At 34.6% G+C, this 22,591-nt stretch overlaps 1 protein-coding gene across 1 annotated transcript in view; it reads left to right on the top strand.

The window, feature by feature from the left end:
• The window catches only part of Vta1 (vesicle trafficking 1), a 58,361-nt gene that overhangs the window by 26,119 nt on the left and 9,651 nt on the right, over positions 1–22,591 (top strand). Inside the window, exons 5-7 of the mRNA XM_010626604.3 lie at positions 5,334–5,442; positions 12,619–12,795; positions 18,663–18,743. Coding sequence (XP_010624906.1) covers positions 5,334–5,442; positions 12,619–12,795; positions 18,663–18,743 — 367 coding nt within the window. The remainder of the gene's footprint in view (positions 1–5,333; positions 5,443–12,618; positions 12,796–18,662; positions 18,744–22,591) is intronic.

Here is a 22,591-nt window from a genome sequence, read left to right as displayed (position 1 = left end):
ATAATACACCTTTGTGTAAATATACACACAAAACATTTGTTACTTTATCACTATATTGAAACAGCCCAGAAGCACTTGATACTCCAGCTGTAGTGAGCCCCACACTCTGAATTGGTGTTCAAAACGCCAGTCTTCCATAACAAGAGCCAGGAAGGACTTTTACTCAAAAGAGTGAATCTTGAGTAAGGTCAGGGAAAGCATTAAGTAAGGCTTGACCTTCTTGTGCCAGAAAATATCAGAGGACCTGCAGCCAATTTGAATGGATTCTGACTGTTCATGTCAGGGATAATTATATCATCCAAATAAGAATGATGGTAGTGGGTAACAACCTACTGATTAAGAATATATGGGTCCATGCTGACAAGTAAAATGAATAAGTAGTAGAAAAGCAGAGGAGGCTCTTTACAGTAGAATTCTAATAAATGTCTTCCCTCATGTGGTCTATTAATTTCAAAGAGGAAAATAATAAGTTTGTAAGGGTAAAACTTGTCATTCACCTCTTTAACCAAGTCCTCCAGCCTAACATCACCAGTACTGGACCAAACTGGCATCGTATGACTCTTGATAAGATGAACTGATTAAGACAAACATCACTTCCATGGCAGTACTGCAAGAAATGCATAAAATGAGTCTAGTCATGAAGAAACATCAGCTAAATCCAGATCAGTAGACATTTTGCAACTAGGTTAGTATTTTTTTTTAATCTCAAGGTAAAAAAACTAAAAAATGACATTCTAGAGTGAAATCTGAATGAATATCACCACTAAATAATTCATATTCCTTAGATTACATCTAGACCTGGAGCAGATATAACTGCAGAATATATTATTGAGCAATTGACAAATTTGCTGTAACTGTAAATCAAACAGTAGCATTATGTTAAATTTCTTTCTTCTTTTTTGATAACTGTTATATGTAAGATTATCCTTGATCTCAGAAATGTACAATGAAATGGTATGGGAATGCATTGTCTTCATCTTGCTCTTAACTGGTACAGAAAACAACATTTTAGTCATTATGATAATAAATATGATTCTTATTTTTCAAGCATTTCTCATGTTACATTTCAATGTTTCTGGAGTTATGTAGACCACTTCTTTTTTGTATGTTTGGGAGAATTTAGAGATTAGGATCATAAATTTATTATCTATGATGTCACCACCAAGTTAGAGATTATATTAGTCCCTTTTATATCACTACTTTGCAAGTGTTATGAAAACTACAGATTCTCTCTTCAGTGTGTGCATTTTACTTTTGAATATAAGTGGGGGAGTGCTTACAGATACCCTTGGCCCTATCCACTAACCCTTTCTTAAAAATCTAAGTCGAATGGTACATTCAGGTTTAGTATACATGTGTATTCACTAGCAAAAAAAGTTTGCTTCAATTTAGTGTTTACATTGTGGTTTCCAGCCAAATTCAGAAACATTTGTTGTTTTTGATAAAGATACGGATTCCAAATTTTATCCACTGTTCATTCACCAGGTATTTGTCAAGTTCGATGTTGCGAGTACTGTTCTAGGCTCAGCAGACAGCAGCGGGTAAAATGCCTCCCATTGTAGGCATCGCATTCCTGTGGTAGAGAAAGCAAATAAAATAATTGTAAATGTATATATCACATCATATAAGTGTCATGGAGAAGTTCAAGGCAGAAATAAGAGGGTCGATTTTTAAATAAGTTGGTTGAGGAACTTCACTGAGAAGGCTTCACTGAGGTGATAATATGTTAGAAAATATTTTTTTGTTTCGTTTTGTTTTTGGTACCAGGGATCGAACTTGGATCCCTCCTCTTGCGAGGCAGGCGATGGAATCACTGAGCTAAATCCCTGGCCCTATTTTAGCAAATCTTGAAGGAGATAGGAGAATGACTGCAGATACTCCAGGAAGACACAAGAGAAAGTACCAAGTTTCTGAGGTGGTGCAGGCTACTTGTTCTTGTTTAGCAAAGGGCATAGTACCTAAATCCAGAATAAGAAGGGAGAGTGATAGGAGATGTGCATGGTGAGCGTGAGTTCAGGCATAATTGACACTGTTGTTCTTGTGTTTTAATTATATTGTTCTTTCCACTGACCTGGACAAAGATGGTAAAAGTGAGAGTTACTAGGACATTATTAAATAATCAATCAGGAGGAAAGATAATAGTTGCTGAACAGAGTTTGCAGTAGAGGCCCTGGTGAGAAGTGTTTGGATTCTGGATAAAGTTTGAATATGAGCTAACTGATGCTAAAGGATTCATTGGTAAAGTGTGAGAGAATCAAGGAGCCAAAAAAGACTAAAGATTTGGGATTAAATAACTTTTAAAATGGAGTTCCTATACACCAACATGTGGAGGAACAAATTTAGTGGAGAAAAATGAGGAAGGTGATCAAACATGTCTGAAGTGTAATGTCAACTTGGATATATACATCCTGCGGTTCAGGAAGAGATTTTTGAAAGCCATTAAACTGGATGAGAGCATCAAGGTGAAGTGTAGGAAGAGAAGATAAGGAGTCTAAGAACTGAGTCTGGCACTCCCAGCCTTAACTCTAGAGAAAGAACCAGTATAAAGGACTGAAGGAATGCCAGCAAGATGAAAGAAAAATAAGGAGACCTTCATAAGCAGAAAACCAAGTGAAAAGAAGAATTAAGGCAGGAGAATGAATCAACATTTCATGCTGATGAGATTGAAGAAATGACATCTAAGCATTGGATTTAGCAGTACAGAAGTAACCTGTAGCCTTTATAAAAGGAGGGGCAGTGAGTGGTTAGCATAAGAATAGAGTAGGCTGGATTCAAGAGAAAATCAAAAAGGAACAATTGGAAGCAGCTCATATGAAACTTCAAGATGGTTATTTGGTGTATTATTGGAGGATGGCTTGTATCATATTTTTCGTAACTTGGACTAGAATTTTTTTTTTTCACTTACACCCTCATGTTATTCTTTTGTGCACTGAATTTGAAAATGCTTGATTCTGTCTGTGGTGGTTAGTGTTTTCCTACCCAATCATTCTTGGAGGTAACAAGTACAAATGATTTAAAAGTTAAATGAAGACTTTGCATACTGCTGCTAATTCTAGTAGCTGAAATTAGCAGTTGTCAATGATTTTCCCCCAATCTGGTTACCAAACAGGAACTTAAGAGGCCAGAGACAAAAGTAAAAAGTTCTTTATGCAATTCCTTTTTCCCAGAAAGGATATCTAATCAGCCAAAAGAAGCTGATGGATTTCAAAAATATTGACATCTTGAAAATTTCCTCCTGGGCCGGGAATTTAGCTCAGCAGTTCGGTGGCCTGCCTTGCAAGTGCAAGGACCTGAATTCAATCCCCGGTACCAAAAAAAAGAAAAGAAAATTTCCTCCTAAAGTATCATGTAATATCTAACATTCTTTATTTTAAAGAAAATAAACATAAAGTACATTAATTTCAAACTAACAAGTGTCAGAAATTTCTGTTAAATATTGTGCATGCCTATTTGGCCAAGTAAGGGTGTCTTAGGAACTGTGAAATAAAAATCAAACTTTATTATTTTATCTGCATTGGGGAAACTGTTTTAAGTGTATTTACTAAAATAAACCCTTTTTGCAGCCTAAACTAATGTTTTCAACTTCATATACTAATAAAGGAACCCAACCAATGTGGTTTAAACTTATCTACCCTGCTCATATTCTGAAATTAGGACTGAACAAATCTTATAAGGTAATTGTAATATGACTTTCCCAATAACTTCAGACAGGATTAAATTACTTCAGCTTGGAGAGTTTACTTTTAAAGATCTTAACAGCAGGCAATTTAAACTTCCCTAAGCAGCTTATTCGTTTAGTTTCAAAATGATTGTTTTTTTCATCTCTCAAAATATATTCTCTATCAATATACATTTTAGTAGCTGATCTATTAAAGCCTATTTTCCCTTATTTCATATTATTTCCATTTAAATAACAAATTGTAGTGGTAGTTATAGTTTACCAAGGCAGTCCTGAACCTGCTTCATTACTGAAATAGTGTGACCCTGAGTAAGACATTTTGTAGTAGTGTTTCTTCATCTCTACAGTGAAGAAATTTTGAAACCCTAAGAAAAAAGATAAAATGCTCTTGTGAGACTGCTGTGGTTTATAAGCGTCCCCCAAAGTCCATGTATTACTGGTTCGTCCCCAGGAAACCTCACTGCTTCAGCACATACTCTTTTTTTCTCACAGAACGAAAGAAACCTTTAATAATGCCATTTCTGTGGGTCAAAACAGTCAAACACTGGAAATTTCCAGTTGTATATAACTGTATAAGGAACTTGAGCTTTCTAACCCCAATATTTTATTACAAACCACAGAAATTATACTCTGTTACACTATCACAGAAGTAATCTGTATATCAGAGAGAATAACTTGCAACAGAATCAAGTAGTTGTATGTTTTAGAAATGTATTTGCTGAACAACTACGTACTTACCGTGTGCTGGAACAAAGCCAAATGCTTAGAATAAACAGCAGGCAGACAGAGACCTTGACTTTAATAATGCCTTTTAATACCTCCTAGAGTATATGTGAATATGTACTGGGTGGTGCTCTCTAAACATACATAAAAATATATATAATTACCTCTTTCCCTTCAAAGAATGGAGGTGTGGGAGTCTTACCTATAAATTGTGATAAATATTGTTTTAGAGAAGATTGCTGAGAAGATCAGGAAAACCTTTTTAAACAAAATGACATTTGATCTGACATAAGAGGAATGAGTTGAATACGGGTGAGTTCACTTGTGAAAAAAATGGGAGGCATAGGCAGAAGGAGAGGGTTGTATGGGCCTTGGCCTGTGATTATGCTCACATAGCTGGATGTTACTGAATGAACAGGATAGGCACATTAGAGGAAGTTGGACAATCAAGAACCATGTAGCATTTGTTTTAAAGTTTGCATTCATTGGGAAGCCACTGAAAAGATTGATATTAATAATTTAGACGATCACTCTGAATACTAGGTGAAGGAGGAAAGGCATGGTTGTTTTCATACATAGTACAAATCTTAAGTGAAAATAGTTTGATCTGTAGTTACTATCTTTTATATTTAAACTTAAAGTTCTGTTTAGCCTATTTTTCTGTTGTGAATTAAAGTTCCAAGTTTTAGTGGAGGGACACTTCCATGCTTCAGTTGCAGACCTTCTGTGTAACTCTCTGCTGTAGGAGAATTAGTCAGGTGTTTTTCCAGCTATTCATGGAGTATGTCAAGCTCTCCATAGTTGGTACAGTGAACGGTAGGGTAGGGAGACTGTCAGATTCTTTCAGAGAGGTACAATGCAAAACTGTGTTTTATCTCAGACATACTTGTTTTCCACAGTCTAATATTAATATAAAAATACTCTCTTTTAGAATGTGAAACACAGGAAGTATGCAAGGTGGAAGGCAACATATATTCATAATTGTTTGAAAAATGGGGAGACTCCTCAAGCAGGCCCTGTTGGAATTGAGGAAGATAATGGTATGTATTTGTATTAAGTAAATGATGCAGTACAATCATAACTGTTGAGTGGATTATTCAGAGTTTTAGAAGGAGCAATATCAAATCCAAAATCCATGGAAATTAAGTATAAAATTAATAAGCTCAAGGATAGTGAGCAACATGGCTAAAATTGCTCTAGTATCTGTCTATGTCAGCATGGTGGTTTGGCTATCTCCCCTGTCTAACCAAATTTCCTTTCTACATACAAAAGGCAATCCATTTATAATTTATAAAATGTGTCCAAACCACAAAGAACGTGGTATTAACTTTGTATTATCCATTTGATCTGTCTGTTAGTTTGTTTGTTTGTTGGGGGGTTAGGTAAGTAATACATCACATGGTTGAAAAATAATTATAGAGTACATAAAAAAATTCAAAATGAATTTCTGATTTCCACCATATCTGTGATCTCATCAATCCTACCAAATTTCAAACGAGGAAATACTACTTTTACTTTCTTTGTAATGATAATTTTTCATGAGTTCACAAGCAAATACGAATATATATGTCCCCTCTCTTTGCACCTTTACACACACAATTGGTAATATGTGTACTGTTTCACACCTGGCTTTTAAATATATACACACACACAAACACACACACACACACACACATACATATAGAATCACCATCATACATTATGTAGGTTTTATAAATATTTATGAAAAAATGAACATCATCTTACTTCACTTGGCATTTTAGTTACTATGTCATGGAATATGTGTAATGGAAAAAAAAGGGAAAAACTATTGACAAGCACTTGGAAAGTACAGTAAACTCACAGGAGAAAAAAAATCACTATTCTCTGTACAGAAAATTCCACATGGTCCTTACTTTTTTTTTTTCCTGTTTAAAAGTACAACCAGAAATGTATTTTCTGGGCCTAGGATTTAGCTCAGTGGTTTCGCTGCCTGCTTTGCAAGTGCAAAGACTGGAGATGGATCCCTGGTACCAAAAAAAAGAGAGATGTATGTTCTTTGTAAACAAGAAAAACATACAAATAATACATATTTAAGTTTCAACACACAAAAAAAAGTAACCTTCCATTAAAGGTCAAGAATCATATCCTCTGAAGTGAAATAATTTACTCTTAGCTACAGATAAAAAACGACTAGATTGGGCCAGGGATTTAGGTCAGTGGTTCTGCACCTGCCTTGCAAGCGCAAGGTTCTGAGTTCAATCCCTCGTACAAAAATAAAAAAAAGGATTGGATTGCCAGGAAGAATGGTCCTTGCATTTTATTATACAACTTTTAGGCATTTGTGAAGATGGTTTGTAGTGCGGGAGTCAATATATCTTTTCTTAAGAGGATGAGAGAATATTTTAAGCTTTGGACCATATAGTCTTGGTTGCAGTTGTGTGGTTCTGCTTTTAAAGTACAGAAGTAGCCATAGGCAATATGAAAACAAGTAAGCAAAATTGTGTTCCAGCAAAGCCTTATTTACAAAGCAGGCAGTGATCCACTGGCCAGAGCCAACTCCAGCCAAATTCATTCCCTTAGGTCTATTAATATGGTGAACTGTGTTAAAAAGTTGCCTAATATTGGACCAACTTTACATTGCACAATGAGCCCCACTTGTTCTTTTTGCTTTGGAACAGAATAAATACCCTTGGCATTATCTGCTCTTTTACTCCTAGAAACCTTGGGATGCAGCTAGCCCTGGTACTAATGATCGCCCTTTTTGTTCTATTCTATGCGAGTGTCTCTGTGGGTGATTTTTTTCTTAATCAGTGCTCATTCAATGAATATGTACTGATGAGATAAGTGATATTTTACTTCTGTGTGATTTCTCCATGTGTGCAGTGCTCACTGTTTTCAGTTCTACATAGGGATCTGCATATTTTACAAGGCTATATATCCACTGATGAAATGACAGCTGAGTGTTTTCATGTATCATTTAAGAATGAGTAGGTGGTACATAAGCACACAAGGAAGATGCTGAAATCTGTAGTCATTAAGGAAAATCAGAATCACTGCACGATAACTTGCCTACTAGCGTCTAAAGCTAAAGTTTAACAAGCTGGTATCAAGTTTGGAGAGGGCTGCTGAGCAGTCTGGCACTCCCATACATTGCTTATAGAAAAGACGGGGAGAATTGGTAGTTTTATATAAAACTAAGTATAATACTTCACATAAGACCTAGCAGTTCTACCCTAAGCTGTAGGAATAAATCAATTTAGTGCGCAGATGAGTGTTAAAGGAGGAGATTTTCTACAAAAGAATGTGGAATGAGCTTCTGGGGTAATAGGAGTACCCTATTACGTGGCTCTGGTGGTGTTTCACAGTGTCTCAGTTTTTTAAAACTATACGTGTACCTCTACAAAATGTGAATTTTACTACTGTATATAAGTAATACCTAATGAAAATCCCCCAAAAAGACCCCCCAAAAAACAATTAGTGTTTTATATATTTATTCAGAAGGCTACTAAGAGTTACATACTGCCTCTGGGTGAAGAAGAAATACCGTACTCGTGCATGTGAATGCTATGCTCAAACTGCTCTATAGTTCATCTCCTAAAGATGCACACTTTCATCCAGCATTTCAGGTAATGTTTTCTTATGTATTCATGAAGTACATACTTCATTATCTGACCTTGCCTGATTTTTAACAGTAGTTTTCATACAGAATATTTCTAGCTATTTTATAGGGAAGTGAATAGGAAAAAGCAAATTTATAAGGTTGTGGGACAAATCCAGGGGCTATTAGTAAGCCACGTGGTAAACAGTGACAGCCTGGTAAAGTATTGGCTGTGGAGTTAAGACAAGCTAGAGACAGTTCGATGAGGGACAAGAGAGGAAATGGAAGATAATTGTTACGTTCCCAGATTAAGTGATTGCAGACATGGTGATTCCATGAAAGAAATGGATCATTTAGGATGAACAAATTTGGTGGAGAAATTTAAGAGAAGACATTGAGATACTAAGGTAATTAATTACTCCTTGAAGTAGTCCAACTGGCAGTTAGATATCCTACCAAAGATTTCAGAAGGAGGGGCTGGGATAAAATAGAACTTTGAAGTTTTTTACTTAAAAGCAAGAGGTAAAGCCAAAGTTAAATGTTGAGACTCTAGGGAATGTAGGTAGCTTAAGAACTAAGCAAAGATTGAATGGTTCTTCATATTTAGTAATTATTGTTATTATTATTTAGATTACATTGAAAATTAAAGCTGAGTCACTGCTATCTTGTTATATATCTTGTTAGATATGTTTGTAGTAAATGTAAAAATACATGCTATATTTTTCATTAACTTCAAATATTTGATTTAAAACATTTGACTTTACCTCCTTTATGTGGTCATGCATATACTTTACTTTTTAATTTTTATCTATTGTTGAGATAGGGTCTCAGTATGTAGTGTAGACTGACCTTGAACTCACTATGTAGCACATGCTGTCCTCACACTCCTGCCTCATCCTCCCAAATGCCGGGAATACAGGCATGTACCAACACCCTCAGCCTTCAATTATGCATATACTCTTAAATATGCCTTTATTGCTTTCACTGTAGTGTGGTTTTAAGGATTATTTGAGATGTGTCATTTTAGATATATTAAAATGCCTAATCGATTTTATTTTTCAAGCGTTTTTATAGTATCACTGAATTCTATAATTTTTAAGTTCTTAACTTTTCCCTTGAAAGAATGAAGTATTATGTTAACTTGTTCATATCTGGAAAACAGAAATGGTACGGCCAGAAGCATAAGTAAATCTATCTACACCAACATAAAAAACAAGCATACAAATGAGTTTTCTATTTGTCTGGTTTTCTTTAGTTTTTGAGTGTTTCTTTTCTGACATAAAACCTTTGTATAATGAAATGCATGTATGTTAAATGTATAATTCATTGACATTGGAGACATTTAATGCACCTTTCTCTAAATCTAAAACATTTCCATTACACCCTCTCAAAAAAACTACTTTTCACTCCTTTCCAGTCTATTCCCACTTTGAGAGACAATTGAATTTTGTTTCTTTTTTTTTGTTTTTTTTTTCTTTTTTTGGTACCAGGTATCAAACTCTGGTCCTTGCCCTTGCAAGGCAGGCGGCAGAACCACTGAGCTAAATCCTTGGCCCTTGTTTCTTTTTCTTCACCATACATTAGTTCTGCCTATTCTAGAATCTGAAATAAAGGGAATCATACAGTAGTATTTTGTGCCAGCTTCTTTCTTTTAGAATTACGTCTGTGAAATTCACGAATACTCTAGACCGGTTTCATGTCCTCAAACTGGAAATCTATTAGACGATACCCACCCCCTTAGCTGCTGGCAGCCACCATTGTTTTCTGTCCCAATGTATCTGACTACTCCAGACACCTAATGTTCAGTGGAACCAAATAGTATCTGATCTTTTCTGACAAGCTTATTTTGCATTGCATTGCATAATGTCTTCAAGCATCCTCTGTGTTAGAGAATTTCATTCAAAAGGCTGAATGGCTGAATTTGATTGATAGGAAGATAGATATCCAGCCAACCACTGACCTATTAATGGATATTTCTAATATTTACATCTTTTGGTTGTTATAAGTAATACTCTATAAACATTAATGTTTTTGCCCATTTTTTAATGAGTTGCTTATCTTTTTGTCATTGAGTCATGTATAAATTATTAATTACATATAGTCATTTGTCAAATACGTGGTTTGAAAATAGTCTGTTCTGTATTTACTTAGTTTTTAATTGTCTTTTGGTTAGCCAAAGCTTTAATGATATAAAGTATAATTTATAATTTTTAAATTTTTTATGATTTTTTTCTAGGAAATCTACTTCAGAAATACTATTTCTAATCTGGAATATTTATAGCTTTTACTTTTAGATCTGTAATATATCTTGTACCTGTTATTTTCAGTGTATAATATGAGATATGAATTAATGGTCTTCCTATAAACACTTATAAGAATGTCCTATTATTCCAGTATCATATGTTACACTTTCCTTTCCCGTTAAGTTTCTTTGATTCCTTTGCCCAAAATTAAGTTAACCTGTACATGTGACTCTGTCTCCACTCAGTTCTATTCGTGTATTTTCCTGACCTGTGTCATTACTATACCCCTTTGCTGCCTTGTAAATCTTGAAGTCAGATGATACACGTCCTCCAGTCTTTCTCTTCTTTTTCAAGATTTTAACTATTCTAAGAAACAGGATTTCAGATTGTACTTTTAAAAATGTCTGTTGAGGTTATGATTATTATTGCATTGATTTATAGATCATTTTAGGACAATTGATATCTTAATACTAAGTCCATCAATACATTAAATACCTCATTTCTTTAAGCCTTTAATTTTTTTCAGAGATATTTCATATTTTTTGGAATAGAGTTTTGTACCTCTTTTTATAAATGTTTTTCCAAGTATTTTGTATCTTTTTATTCTTTGTAAGTGAAATTATTATCCTGATTTAGTGTTTTCAATGTTTGCCTCTAGTGTATGAATTTCAGCTGATTTTTTTTGTATACTGATCTTGTACCAGTACACCTATTAGTTCTAGTAATTTGTAAATTCCCATTTATCTATTAGTTCTAGTAATCTGTAAATTCCTTCAGTGTTTCTGTGTAGATAACCATGTTACCTAAAAGAAAAGTTTCACTTCTTTCTTTCCAATCTTTATGTCTACTCCAGCCACAGCCTTTCCTATTGTACCAGTGGTGATAAATATACCCATTTTTTTGTTTGTTTTTTTGTCCTGTGATACTGAGAAATTTCCTTTATTTACTCGGGCTATTAAGAATATTTGTTATACCTGGGTGTGGTGGTGCACACTGTCATCCCAGCACTCGGGAGACTGAGGCAGGAGCATCTCTGTGAGTTCGAGACCAGCCTGGGCTACATAGGGAGTTCCAGGTCAGGTTCAGCTACATAGTGAGACCCTGTCTCAAAGAACCAAAAAAAAGAATATTTGTTATAAGTGGATGTTGAATTTTGTTGAGTTCTTTATACATTTATTTATTGGAATTGGCGTATGGTTTTCCTTCTGTTAATATATGTTACATTGATTGATTTTTCAAATGTTGAACCATAGTTGCACTTTTTGGTTAAGCCCCACTCATTCACGAAGGAACTTTGTATTATATGGCTAGATTTGATACTTTTATTAAGGATTAAGGATTTGTGTGTCAGTGTTCAAGTCTTTGTGACGTTTTAGTATTGTTCTGTTTTATGACACTTTTTGTATAAGATTGACACTTTACTTAAATATGTAATCCATGTAGGCCATAATTGTAGGAAGGTTTTTATCCTATGAAGTCAGTTTCTTCAATAGGTATAATACTGGTCAGATCATCTCTTGGGTAAGTAACAGTAGTTTATATCTTTCACTGAGTGTTGTTTCTCTTAGGTTCTTCAGGTGACTGATTTGACATGTCCTTATTGTCTTACCTTGTCTTTCTGATGTGTATGGGATGTTTATTGATAGCACCTCTTTTCTTTTGTATCTAATATTCATGACATTTGTTCTCTTTTTTTCCTATATTCTTTATGTTTTCCCTTATCTTTGTTGTTTTGTAATTATTTAATTTTATAAAATGAACTTTATTTTTCTTATCATTAATTCGGTTTTGTCTCTTATTAAAATTAATCTTGTCAGTCTGCTTTTTAAAGCAGTCTTCCACATTATCCAACAATGTAGTGTATTTTAAAAGTCTAGAGCCAACATTTCAAAAGAATGTATCTCCTCACCTCTTCTCCATAGATGACTAAATGTGAAATTTCATTCCTTTGTTCTTGTTTAACTTAATACTTTGAACAATACACACAATCATTTAATAGCTAGCACACAGTAAATACTGAGTGAGAGGCAGCTGTCAACAAATAGAGTTGATACTGGATGGCATAAGTATGAAATGTTTGCCAAAAATGTCCTTGATTTTTTATTTCAAGAAACTTTATTTTAAAGAAAAATATGCCATGTATAAAAAATTTGCAGAATTGGAAAGTATTAACCTGAAAAAAGTAATAATCCTATTGTGGAACAATTAATTTTTAAAAAAATAAAATAAAGCTTGTATTTTGAAAGATGGGGCCTATTTATCAACTGCAGTAAGTAGTATTGCATTTGTAAGGTATTTTTTCATTTGTTTTGTTTTATTTTGTTTTGTTTTTTGGTCATGTGAATGTAGCAAAAAGAATACATTTGTTTTACTTTGACATTATGTCTAAATAGATATTGAAGAAAATGAAGAAGCTGGCGCAACCTCTCTGCCTACTCAGCCACCTCAGCCATCATCCTCTTCAGTTTTTGACCCAAGCAACATCCCATCAGGCAGCTATACTGGAATCCAGATTCCTCCAGGCGCACACGCCCCAGCTAACACACCTGCAGAAGTGCCACATGGTGCAGGTAAGACATTCATATTCCCCTCTCGTGAGTAAGAACTTCACTTCCCTCATTTGTGTTCCTCCTAATGGTGGTCTGCAGCAGAGCAGAACCCTTACCCTCCTGCAAAAAGCACTAAATTCTCCTTGAAGTTTTACTGTTTATTGCACCATAGTTCTTTGTGCAATAACAAGTATTGTAGTGCATTGTTTAATGTTGTTTATTAAAAAGAGTAATTTCTACATTTTTGTATGTATTAGTTTTTCTTTTTCTTTCCTTCCCTTCCCTTTGCTCCCTCCCCTTCAGTGTCATTTGAGAATAACAGTGAGGCAAGCGAGATTCCTTGTAGGCTCTAGGTCAGTAGTGCACTATGGTAACAAAATTTGGGCCTTTAGGTCATTTTGCATAAGTTAAGTAACATTTAAAGGTTTTCTGTTTCAATCACCTTTTTCTTCATGTTTTAAATCTTTCAGCTTTGTATTATATGTAGATAATGTTTCTAATATGAGAAAATGAAAAATAATGGAAACAAAGTCTTTTGTAGATAGGAAGGGAGGGAGGGGTTGAAAGCAGGCCAGGGAAAGGGGAAAAAATAAGAACCAAGATTAATTATGTAAAGGTACAAATTTCCAACAATGAATGTCATTATATTGTACACATTAAATGTACCAATAAAATTAATTTTTAAAAAAGATTGTTAATGAAATCGATCATCACAGCACTGATCATTTGTCATCCTTCGGGATAATCTACCTTGACTTTTCAATGCCTTATGGTCCATGTGATGACATTCATAGTCAAACCAATTTGAATTTCTTTGTTTTTGAGGGGGTTTTTTTGAGTAAAATTTCATGGTGTGCTGTTTTAAATATTTTAATATCTTTTTAAAACCTTCTAGATTTGCAATGTAGTGTAGCTAAGCAAAAGCAGTACTTTAGTATGTTTGCCTTAGATGAATACATTCCAAATACACTTGAACGTGTCAGCTCTGATCAAGAATCCCAGATGGGCATTCTCATGGAGGGGTCAGCGTGGTCCTTTCAGGAATCAGATAATACTGTTTAATAGTTGCTACTAAATCACATGCTTGCTGACCCACAAATTAAACTGGTATTTAACTTCTCTCAAGCTAGATTTTTTTCTTTTATCTAAATTAATCATACTTATTTTTCATAGTTATTTTAATTTTTAAAGGTATAAAAATTTGATAGTAAACCTAACACAGAAATCCACAATCAGTAAATTAGCTTCTTTGACTTGATTTCTTCCCTCTTCCTTCCAATTTTTATTCCAAAGAGAAGACATTTAATGACAAGTTAACAAGCATTTAAAATCATTTTTTTTGAACCAAGAGAAGTGTTACATCTAGGATTAAAACTTTTAAAAATCTTACAGAAAGATTATCCAAGAGATATTGCCTTAGATAATACCTAAGGGATAGCTGCATACACGTTGTACGTTGTATGTCGTTTGTGTACTATATGTATTCTCCCCACCACCACATACATATTTGTGTGTGTGTTTGTGTGTGTTAAAGCACTTTTAGTAGGACTACATTAAGCTGATGAAATTGCTGTTTTTGTACAACAAAAATTATAAAGTACTGGTAATTTCGCAGGCTCAAACATACAATATGCACCACTTGAAATATTTATGACATGAAGATAGTTATTAGGAGGTAGTAGTCTATTTCATTTTGATCCGGTTAATTGGGTGTAGATTGTTTTATATTTCTTTCTTCCTCGCTCCCCTTTCCCCCTCTGCCTCTCTCCTTGTCTCCCTTCTTCCCTCCTTCCCATTCCTTAGAAAAGGGAATAACCAAACACTTTAGAATTTTTGTAGGATGAGGACCTATCTTATTTTATACATTTAGCATGTCATAGCTGTTTAAACCATTATTCTTGCAGCAGCTATATTATATATCGTTGTCTCTTATTTATGGAGTCTAAAGAGATTAACACTTAGCAGAGAAAATAGACATACCCAATGAGAAAGCCAGAATTTGAACTCAAGTCCAACCCATGCTTTTGCAACTTCCTTTCTGTGTCCCTTCCTCCAAGAAGCTAAAATCCTGTCAACTTCAAACCCTGCTTTTCTGATAAGTCTTTCCCCCTTCATTGTTGGTTTGAGGCGTTGGATTCTCCTCTTACCCCTAGATTTCTTTTCTATTTTACTCACAGTATTTCAAAAATCAATTCATAGTTATCTAATAAAAAAATTACTTTTTTATTTATAAATATAGCAGATGTTTCCCCTCTTACTCACATAAAGAATGATTTACTTTCTCAAATATAAAGCTTCAGGATGTACTTTTATCAAAGGGAAATCCTTAAGATACCTGAAAAGAATAGTTTGTACTACTTTACAGTTTTCATTTCTTCCATAAAAAAGCAAAAGGGCTACAGTGAAGGTGGGATAGCAGCTACTTAAACACACCATATTCACCTGTTGTGCTTTAACCACTAGGCAAGTATCACGTGGAAGCAGTTATTGTCTACTTTTTTCCTCTTGAAAATACATGCTTCTTACAGTTTACAGTATTATAAAAATCTAATTAGATAAAATTGTGTTATAATAATACTAGCCTTTTAATTATAAAAGCAGCTCACCTCATACTAGACATACTATTAACACTGACCTGTTGTTTCCCTTGATCTGTTCCCCATAATTAAACTGAGGTTTACCTCAGCCCAGTCCTTGTCTTTCTTACCTTTACCTCTCCTGTTCCTGTTGGTCAGCATATCTTCCCCCCTTTTTCTCAGCCTCTGCAAAACCTTTCTCTCATAGTTCTGTTTATTTGTTGTATAATCTTCTGTAGTTTCCTAACCAACACCCATGTCTCCTTTTTACAACCCCTGCATCACTTAGTCAATAGAGCCGCTCAGTGCTTACCTAGAAATCTCTTTAATTCTTTAATATGCCTTCATCCCATCTAATGTGCTGTATATGTATATATGCACTTAAAAAATTAATCAGAGGGTTACTTCTTAACACTTCTTTTGTATCAAATAACAGGAAAATATTTCAAGCTTATTCTGCTGTCCTGCAGTAGTGTTTTTAGAGTCACATCTCTCCAGCAGACTACAGTCTGGGGGCCATAACCCTTTCCACATTGTCAAAATTGAAGGAAGAAATGACTGAATGTGGGCATTTCCACAAATAAGTAAACAGCATGTCCTAATTTAACAGGTATTTATAAGGGTGTGTTGCACCACTCCTCTCAGCCCATGGGAATAGCTCTGATGGCTGCCAGTGTCCAGGCCTGGCCTCCAGGCCTCCAGATAAACAAGAGGCAGCATCTTCTGGCTGTGCCGCCTGAGGCGTGTGGAACAGGCTCTCAGCAGTTCAAGTTGCTGTTCAGTAATTGTCAACATAGGACTTAATGAGATGCAGGCTACTTTTTCTTTTTTTAAATATTGCTCAAATGAAATTTTACTACATAACTAAACATTTTCTCCCTGTAAATTCAATTTGTTCTTGTTAATATTGCCTAGTCAGTCACATAAAGTTGTACAAATAAGCATTTGAAAGTTAAAGCAGGCCCTGACCAAAAACTATGCCTTTCAAAACAATCTAGTGGTTGGTTGGAAGATTTTAATTTAGGAAAGTAATACAAATTATTAGCAACTTGATATATAGGTTGGATTCTGAGATGGTTTATAAAGTTGCCTTTAAAAAAAAATCTGTCTAATGAATATCTACCATCCTCTACACACATTTTTAAGTACATGGGCCGGGGATTTAGCTCAGCGATTTGGTGGTTTGCCTTGCAAACGCAACGCGAGGACCTGAGTTCAATCTCCGGTACCAAAAACAAAACAAAACAAACAAACAAACAAAAAAACATTTTAAAGTACAGCTGCTTCAAAACACTAGACTTGTCTTTGAAGATCCCTCTTAGACCTTACATTCAAATTTTTTTTAAGTATTATTTTTGTACTTTGAAATGTTTGGCAGGTTTAGGGGAAAGATTATTTCAAATATTTATTGTTTCAATATACATGTATTTGCTTAGCTCTTATCAAAATCCAGCAAAAAATATTAACAGTTGGTGAATTTAAAATTTGTAAGTCTCCTGACTTTGTAATAATACATACATTTTTTTCTCTGAGTATGTCCATATATATAGTAGTGTATAAGAATACTGACTAAAGCATGACCTATCATAGCAGTATCAGTAGTCTCCGTAGCAACCTAAATTTTTATACAATGAACTACTTTTATAGTGTATGCATAGAATGAAACACTAGGTAATCATTAAAAAGAACAAGGCAGATTGAAATGTATTGATCTGGAATTATTGCTAAGCCATATGCAATGAGAAATACCACATCCAGTATAGTATACATGCAGAGTACGTTACTGTTTGCAAAACACATAGAGTGTGCCTTTTTGAAGGACAAGGGGATTTACTTAGAGGACTTTGATTTAGCAAAGAGTACAGACTTCTTAGCAAAGAATAGCAGTGAGATAGATAGATTGATAAATTTGACTATAAACACACGAAATGCACAGTGCCTTTGGAAAAGGTAATAGCGCAGAAGTAGAGTAGGAATGAGAGACATGTTTTCAAGTACATATTTTTTTGTACTATTTAAATTTGTGCTTTACTTTCCCCCGTGTATCTTGTATTTTTCAACTAAGTATTTTTGTTTGATTTTTAGTTAAAAGATACAATTTTCATGACATTTAATAGTTTCAATGGCTATAAAAAAAGGTTTTTGCCCTAATACAAATTAAATGAAGTAAAATAGTTAAATAAATTTAAACTGTTATGTTCCTTGAGTTTGGTGATGAGTAGATCCCTCAAAATCAACATCTCATATTAGGGAAACTATTTTAGTGTGTTAATCTTTATAAAACCATCATTCTAGTACTCTTAGGATATATACTTGTGATTCTAGAAATGTCTTTATCTTGTCTTTCCTCTCTTCCTGTTTCCTACTCAGGCCTTTGCCACTTAACCTTTTCTACAGATTGCCTATTCCAGTTAAACTGTTCGGATAAAACCTATTAGCTTGGAGCAAATGAACTTAGCTTTGAGAAGTTATTTGACTTCAGTGTTCAACTTGTAGTGTTAATTTCACTGCTAGTTACTCATTGAATATGACAATTTTGACAAGTTTCAGCAGAAAGTCAAAATGAATTGTTAATGGATCTACAAAACTACCATCTTAAAGGGGTGCTAACTTGAGCCAGGTATGGTGGCACAGGCCTGTGAAGTCAGTACCTCAGGAGGGTCATGAAGGAGGATCACAGCCTGGGCAATTTACAAACGTATCTCAAAATTAAAAATAAAAATCTGGGTGTGGTAGCACACATCTGTAATCCCAGTACCCCACGGCCTGACACCAGAGGATCACCACAGGTTCAAGACCAACCTGAACTACATAGCAAAATCATGACTCAAAAAAAACAAAAATAAATAAATAAATTTTTAAAGGTGTGGAGCTCAGTGCAAAGGCTCTAGTTTAAATCCTCAGTATGGAGGGAGTTAACTTTAAAATTTGAACTGTAAAATTTGAATTTTGTACAAAGAATGAAATAGTATTTATAAGTTAAATTGTGTCATAATTATGTTCCACTTTGTCCCCAAAAATATTTAATTGATTAAAAAATTTAAAAATTGGAAAGAAATTTGTTACTTTTACGAGTGTATGGTAAGAATTAAATGAAAAATAAGTTGAAGTATTATACATGGCATGTAAACACTAATGATATATTTTCCTGCATATGTTCCAATACCATTGTCTAACATGAATTAAGTTTAATTTGGAATCCATTAAGTTGTCAAAAAATAATGAATTCCCTCATGATTCTTTCAGTTCTTTCCTAATATATAATTGAGAAATGCAACATTTTACACCCATTTGTGGTTTTCTGGTTTGCAGGTGTAACGAGTAATCCTATCCAGCCTTCTCCACAGACTGTCCCCGCCATTGATCCTGCACTGTTCAGTACAGTTTCCCAAGGTGAGCCAGCTGTCTGTGCTAAACTACGTCATCACCTTTCAATTGGGATGTTATTTGTAATTTTACCTTGAGTACATATGTGTAAATATTCTTTATTTAAATCAGAATGTTTAGGTTTATGTTCACTGGATTTCCAAATAAACCAGGATTGCTTCATAGTCTCAAAAATACCTACATCTAAAGGTTCACTTTTGTTAGCTTTCTTTTTCTGTACTACTTGATACAGTGGCACAAACATCTTGTCAGGGCTACTGTGAAAGCTTAATGCTAGATTAGTTTGATTCAGGATTACCATGTGTTGTGATAATGTTGTTACTTTTAACTACACTATTGTTAAATTATCTCAAAAGAAGGACCTAAGGACTAAAGGTGTAGGGAAAATGGGAAGGGTGGGGGAAAGGTAATAAGGGAAAAGAAAAAAATAGGAGAAAATGAAAAAATGGAAATAAAGTGTTTGTAAATGGGGAGAGGAGGAGGGGGTGAAGGGAGGACACAGACAAGGGGAAAAAATGAGAACCAAGACCTGTCATGTAAAGGTACAAGATCCCAATAACGAATGTAACTGTACTGTATACCTAAAATGTACCAATAAACTCAATAAAAAAAAGAAAAAAGAAAGGAACTGACCATTGTTGAAATAAAAATCTTTGAGGTTGAGTATTGTAGTTGGTTTATAGGCTATGTGATTGGTTTGTTGGTTGTAATTTTTTCCTACTTTTCTTTTTTTTTTTACCTCAAGTCAGATTTTGGATTTATTTTGATCTTTGAGTTTGTCTCTTCATATATTTAATGAGATTCGAGTGTTTTTATATTTTAAAATCATGATTTTTTGCTTTTTTCGTAGTTGTCACTCATTTTCTGCTGATATTATATGCACAGGTGTGTTCTCCCACTTGATTTTATATTCTTCTGTGTGAGTGGGTTCTGTCTATGGCACCTGCCCATCAGCTGTGCAGTGAGCAGAGCCAATAAGGAAGGTGTGAAGAAAAGTGGATCCCACACAACGTTGTCAGTCTTGCACTATCTGAGCAGTTTGTTCAACAGTTTTAGGGCGCTGTCTTGTATGTTTTTTTGCCTGTGGTAAAAGTGAAGTTGAAAAGCTCTTAGGGTTAAGGTTGATATGCAGAGGTTTGTGGAATGGGAAAAGACAGAAAATAAGCGTATTTTGTTCTTGTTCTCTGTAAAGATCCCCATGCTCACACTTCATGTCTGCCTCTTCACTTTCTGAGCTTTCTCTAGAAAAGATATTGACTCCTGAAATGAATTGAGCTTTTTTCCCATGTTTATCTCATAGCATATATCTTCTTCCACTGGATTTCTGCTTTTCAACAAATTTATCAGTTCTCTTTTTTTCAGTGTTTCTATTACGTCTCTTCTATCCTTTTGCTTTTCAATTTTACAGATTTATTTTCTTTTGTACTACCTTGCCATTTTACTATGGTTTCAGGAGGACGAGGAGTCCTCCTAAGCATATATATGCTTGGGCTGCAGTCTAGAACCAGAACCCTCGAGTCCTTCACATAACTATGTTGGCAGTCCAAAGGGAGCCCATTGCGTTCACTGTTGATAAGGTAGTTGTGTGTTCAAGCTCCAGGAACCGTAGAAGAATTATTACTTATATTGAAGTGCATGGATTATTTTACATTTATTCTACTTTTCTCAGTTTGCCAAAAGCATATGGTTATGAGAACTAAAATTAAGAGCTATCATGAACTTTGAATCCTGATAGATGTTTCGTAGGGGAACATAGTATTATGGTGGTAAGACTAGGTAAGGAACCTGTACTAAATTCTGGACATTACCCAAGAACATAGTGAAATATATTTATCTGTTAGAGACAAAGACATAACCTGCCCAATTTATGTAATGTGCCTTTTTTAAGCTTGGTTTCTAGACTCCTACCTATACATACATAGATTCCACCTGTATGTGCTATATGTAAAATCTGACATGGAAATTTTTGAAAGAGAAATACTTAAACAGATCAATAGCAAATATAAACAAAGGGAAAGAAGCTAATCATATCAAAGGAAACAGTAAACAGTAAAGAAACAACCCATGGGATGGAGAAAATATTTACTGACTGTTCATCTGACACAAGGTTCATATCCAGAATAAATAAGGAACACAAGAAAACCAAGTAATTCAGTTAAAAATGGACAGTTGTTATGAATACATAATTCTCAAAAGAAATGCACATTACCCACATATACGTGAAGAAATGTTCGTGATTATTATCCATCAGACAAATACAAATCCAAGCTACAATGAGTTGCATCTCGCTCTAGAGTGGTGTAAAAAAATACTAGGTTCTAAAGAAGGAGGAAATCTCTGCTACTGATAGGAATATAAATTACTGCAATAATTATGGAAAACAAGGTGGAGATTCCTCAGAACACCAAAAATAGATCTAGTACAGGAATCAACTATCCCATTTCTGGGTGTATATTCAAAGGAAATTAAATCAGCATTTGAAAGATACCTACAGACATGTGTATAATTTGAAATTATCAGTTCTTTCTTTCATAGATTGCTATTAACATTCCATCTAAAACTTCCCACCAGGGCCAGGGGTTTGGCTCAGTGATTCTGCAGCCTGCCTCACAAGCACAAGGGCCCAAGTTCGATCCCTGGTACCAAAACAAAACAAAACAAAACAAAGAATAAAACTTCCCACCAAACCCGGGTCTTCCAGATTTCACCTGTGATATCTTTTAAGAGTCTTACAGTTTTTATGTTAGACATGTGATCCACTTTAAGTTAAATTTGAAAAGGGTAATAATAAGGTCTATGTCTGGGTTCCTTTTTTATTTTTTATTTTTTTGTAATGGATGTCCTGTAACTTCCAGCACCAGTATGTTAAAACAAGTATCATTTTGCTTTTTTTGTTAAAGATCAGTGGTTTGTGGGTATCTTTGCTCAGTGTCTATTCTGTTCAAATGATTTATTTGTATTTTCTTTTAGTAATATCACACTGTCCTGATTAGTGTAAATTTATACAATATCTTCAGTCTGGAGAGTCAATCTTATAACTCATTTTTTTCTCCTTAAATGGAATTGACAACCATGGGTCTTTTGCCACTCCATACACACTGTACAGTTTTTTTGTTGATGAGCACAAAGTAACAAACTGGAACTTTTTTTTTTCAGCTTTAATTGAGTTTATTGGTACATTTTAGGGATACAGCACAGTTACATTCATTGTTGGGATCTTGTACCTCTCATGACAAGTCTTGATTCTCATTTTTTCCCCTTACCCCTGCCCTCCCTTCACCCCTTCCCCCCCTCCCCATCTACAAACACTTTATTTCCATCTTTTCATTATCTCACATTTTGTTCTTTTCCCTTATTACCCTTCCCCTACCCATCCCACCTTCCCTAAACCTTTAGCTCCTTTCTTCCCATTTCTAAATGTCAGTAATCTTATTAGGACCTTATGTATTATTGCAGATTATTCACACCAGGGAAACTATTCGGTATTTACACATGTGTGACTTATTTATTTCACTTAGGAGTATATCTTCAATATGTATCCATTTTCCTATGAATGAATCTAGTTTCTTGTTCTTTATGGCTGAGTAATATTCCATTTTATAGAAAAACCACATCTTCTTTATCCAGTTTCCAACGGATGGGCAAATGGGCTGATCAGCTTTAAGAGTTTATTGGTACATTTTAGGGATACAGCACAGTTACATTCATTGTTGGGATCTTGTACCTCTCATGACAAGTCTTGATTCTCATTTTTTCCCCTTACCCCTGCCCTCCCTTCACCCCTTCCCCCCCTCCCCATCTACAAACACTTTATTTCCATCTTTTCATTATCTCACATTTTGTTCTTTTCCCTT

Source organism: Fukomys damarensis, unplaced genomic scaffold (genome assembly GCF_012274545.1).
Source record: "Fukomys damarensis isolate Sample0158 unplaced genomic scaffold, DMR_v1.0_HiC HiC_scaffold_14, whole genome shotgun sequence".
Classification (NCBI taxonomy): Eukaryota; Metazoa; Chordata; class Mammalia; order Rodentia; family Bathyergidae; genus Fukomys; species Fukomys damarensis.
This window is presented reverse-complemented; position numbering and strand designations above follow the sequence as displayed.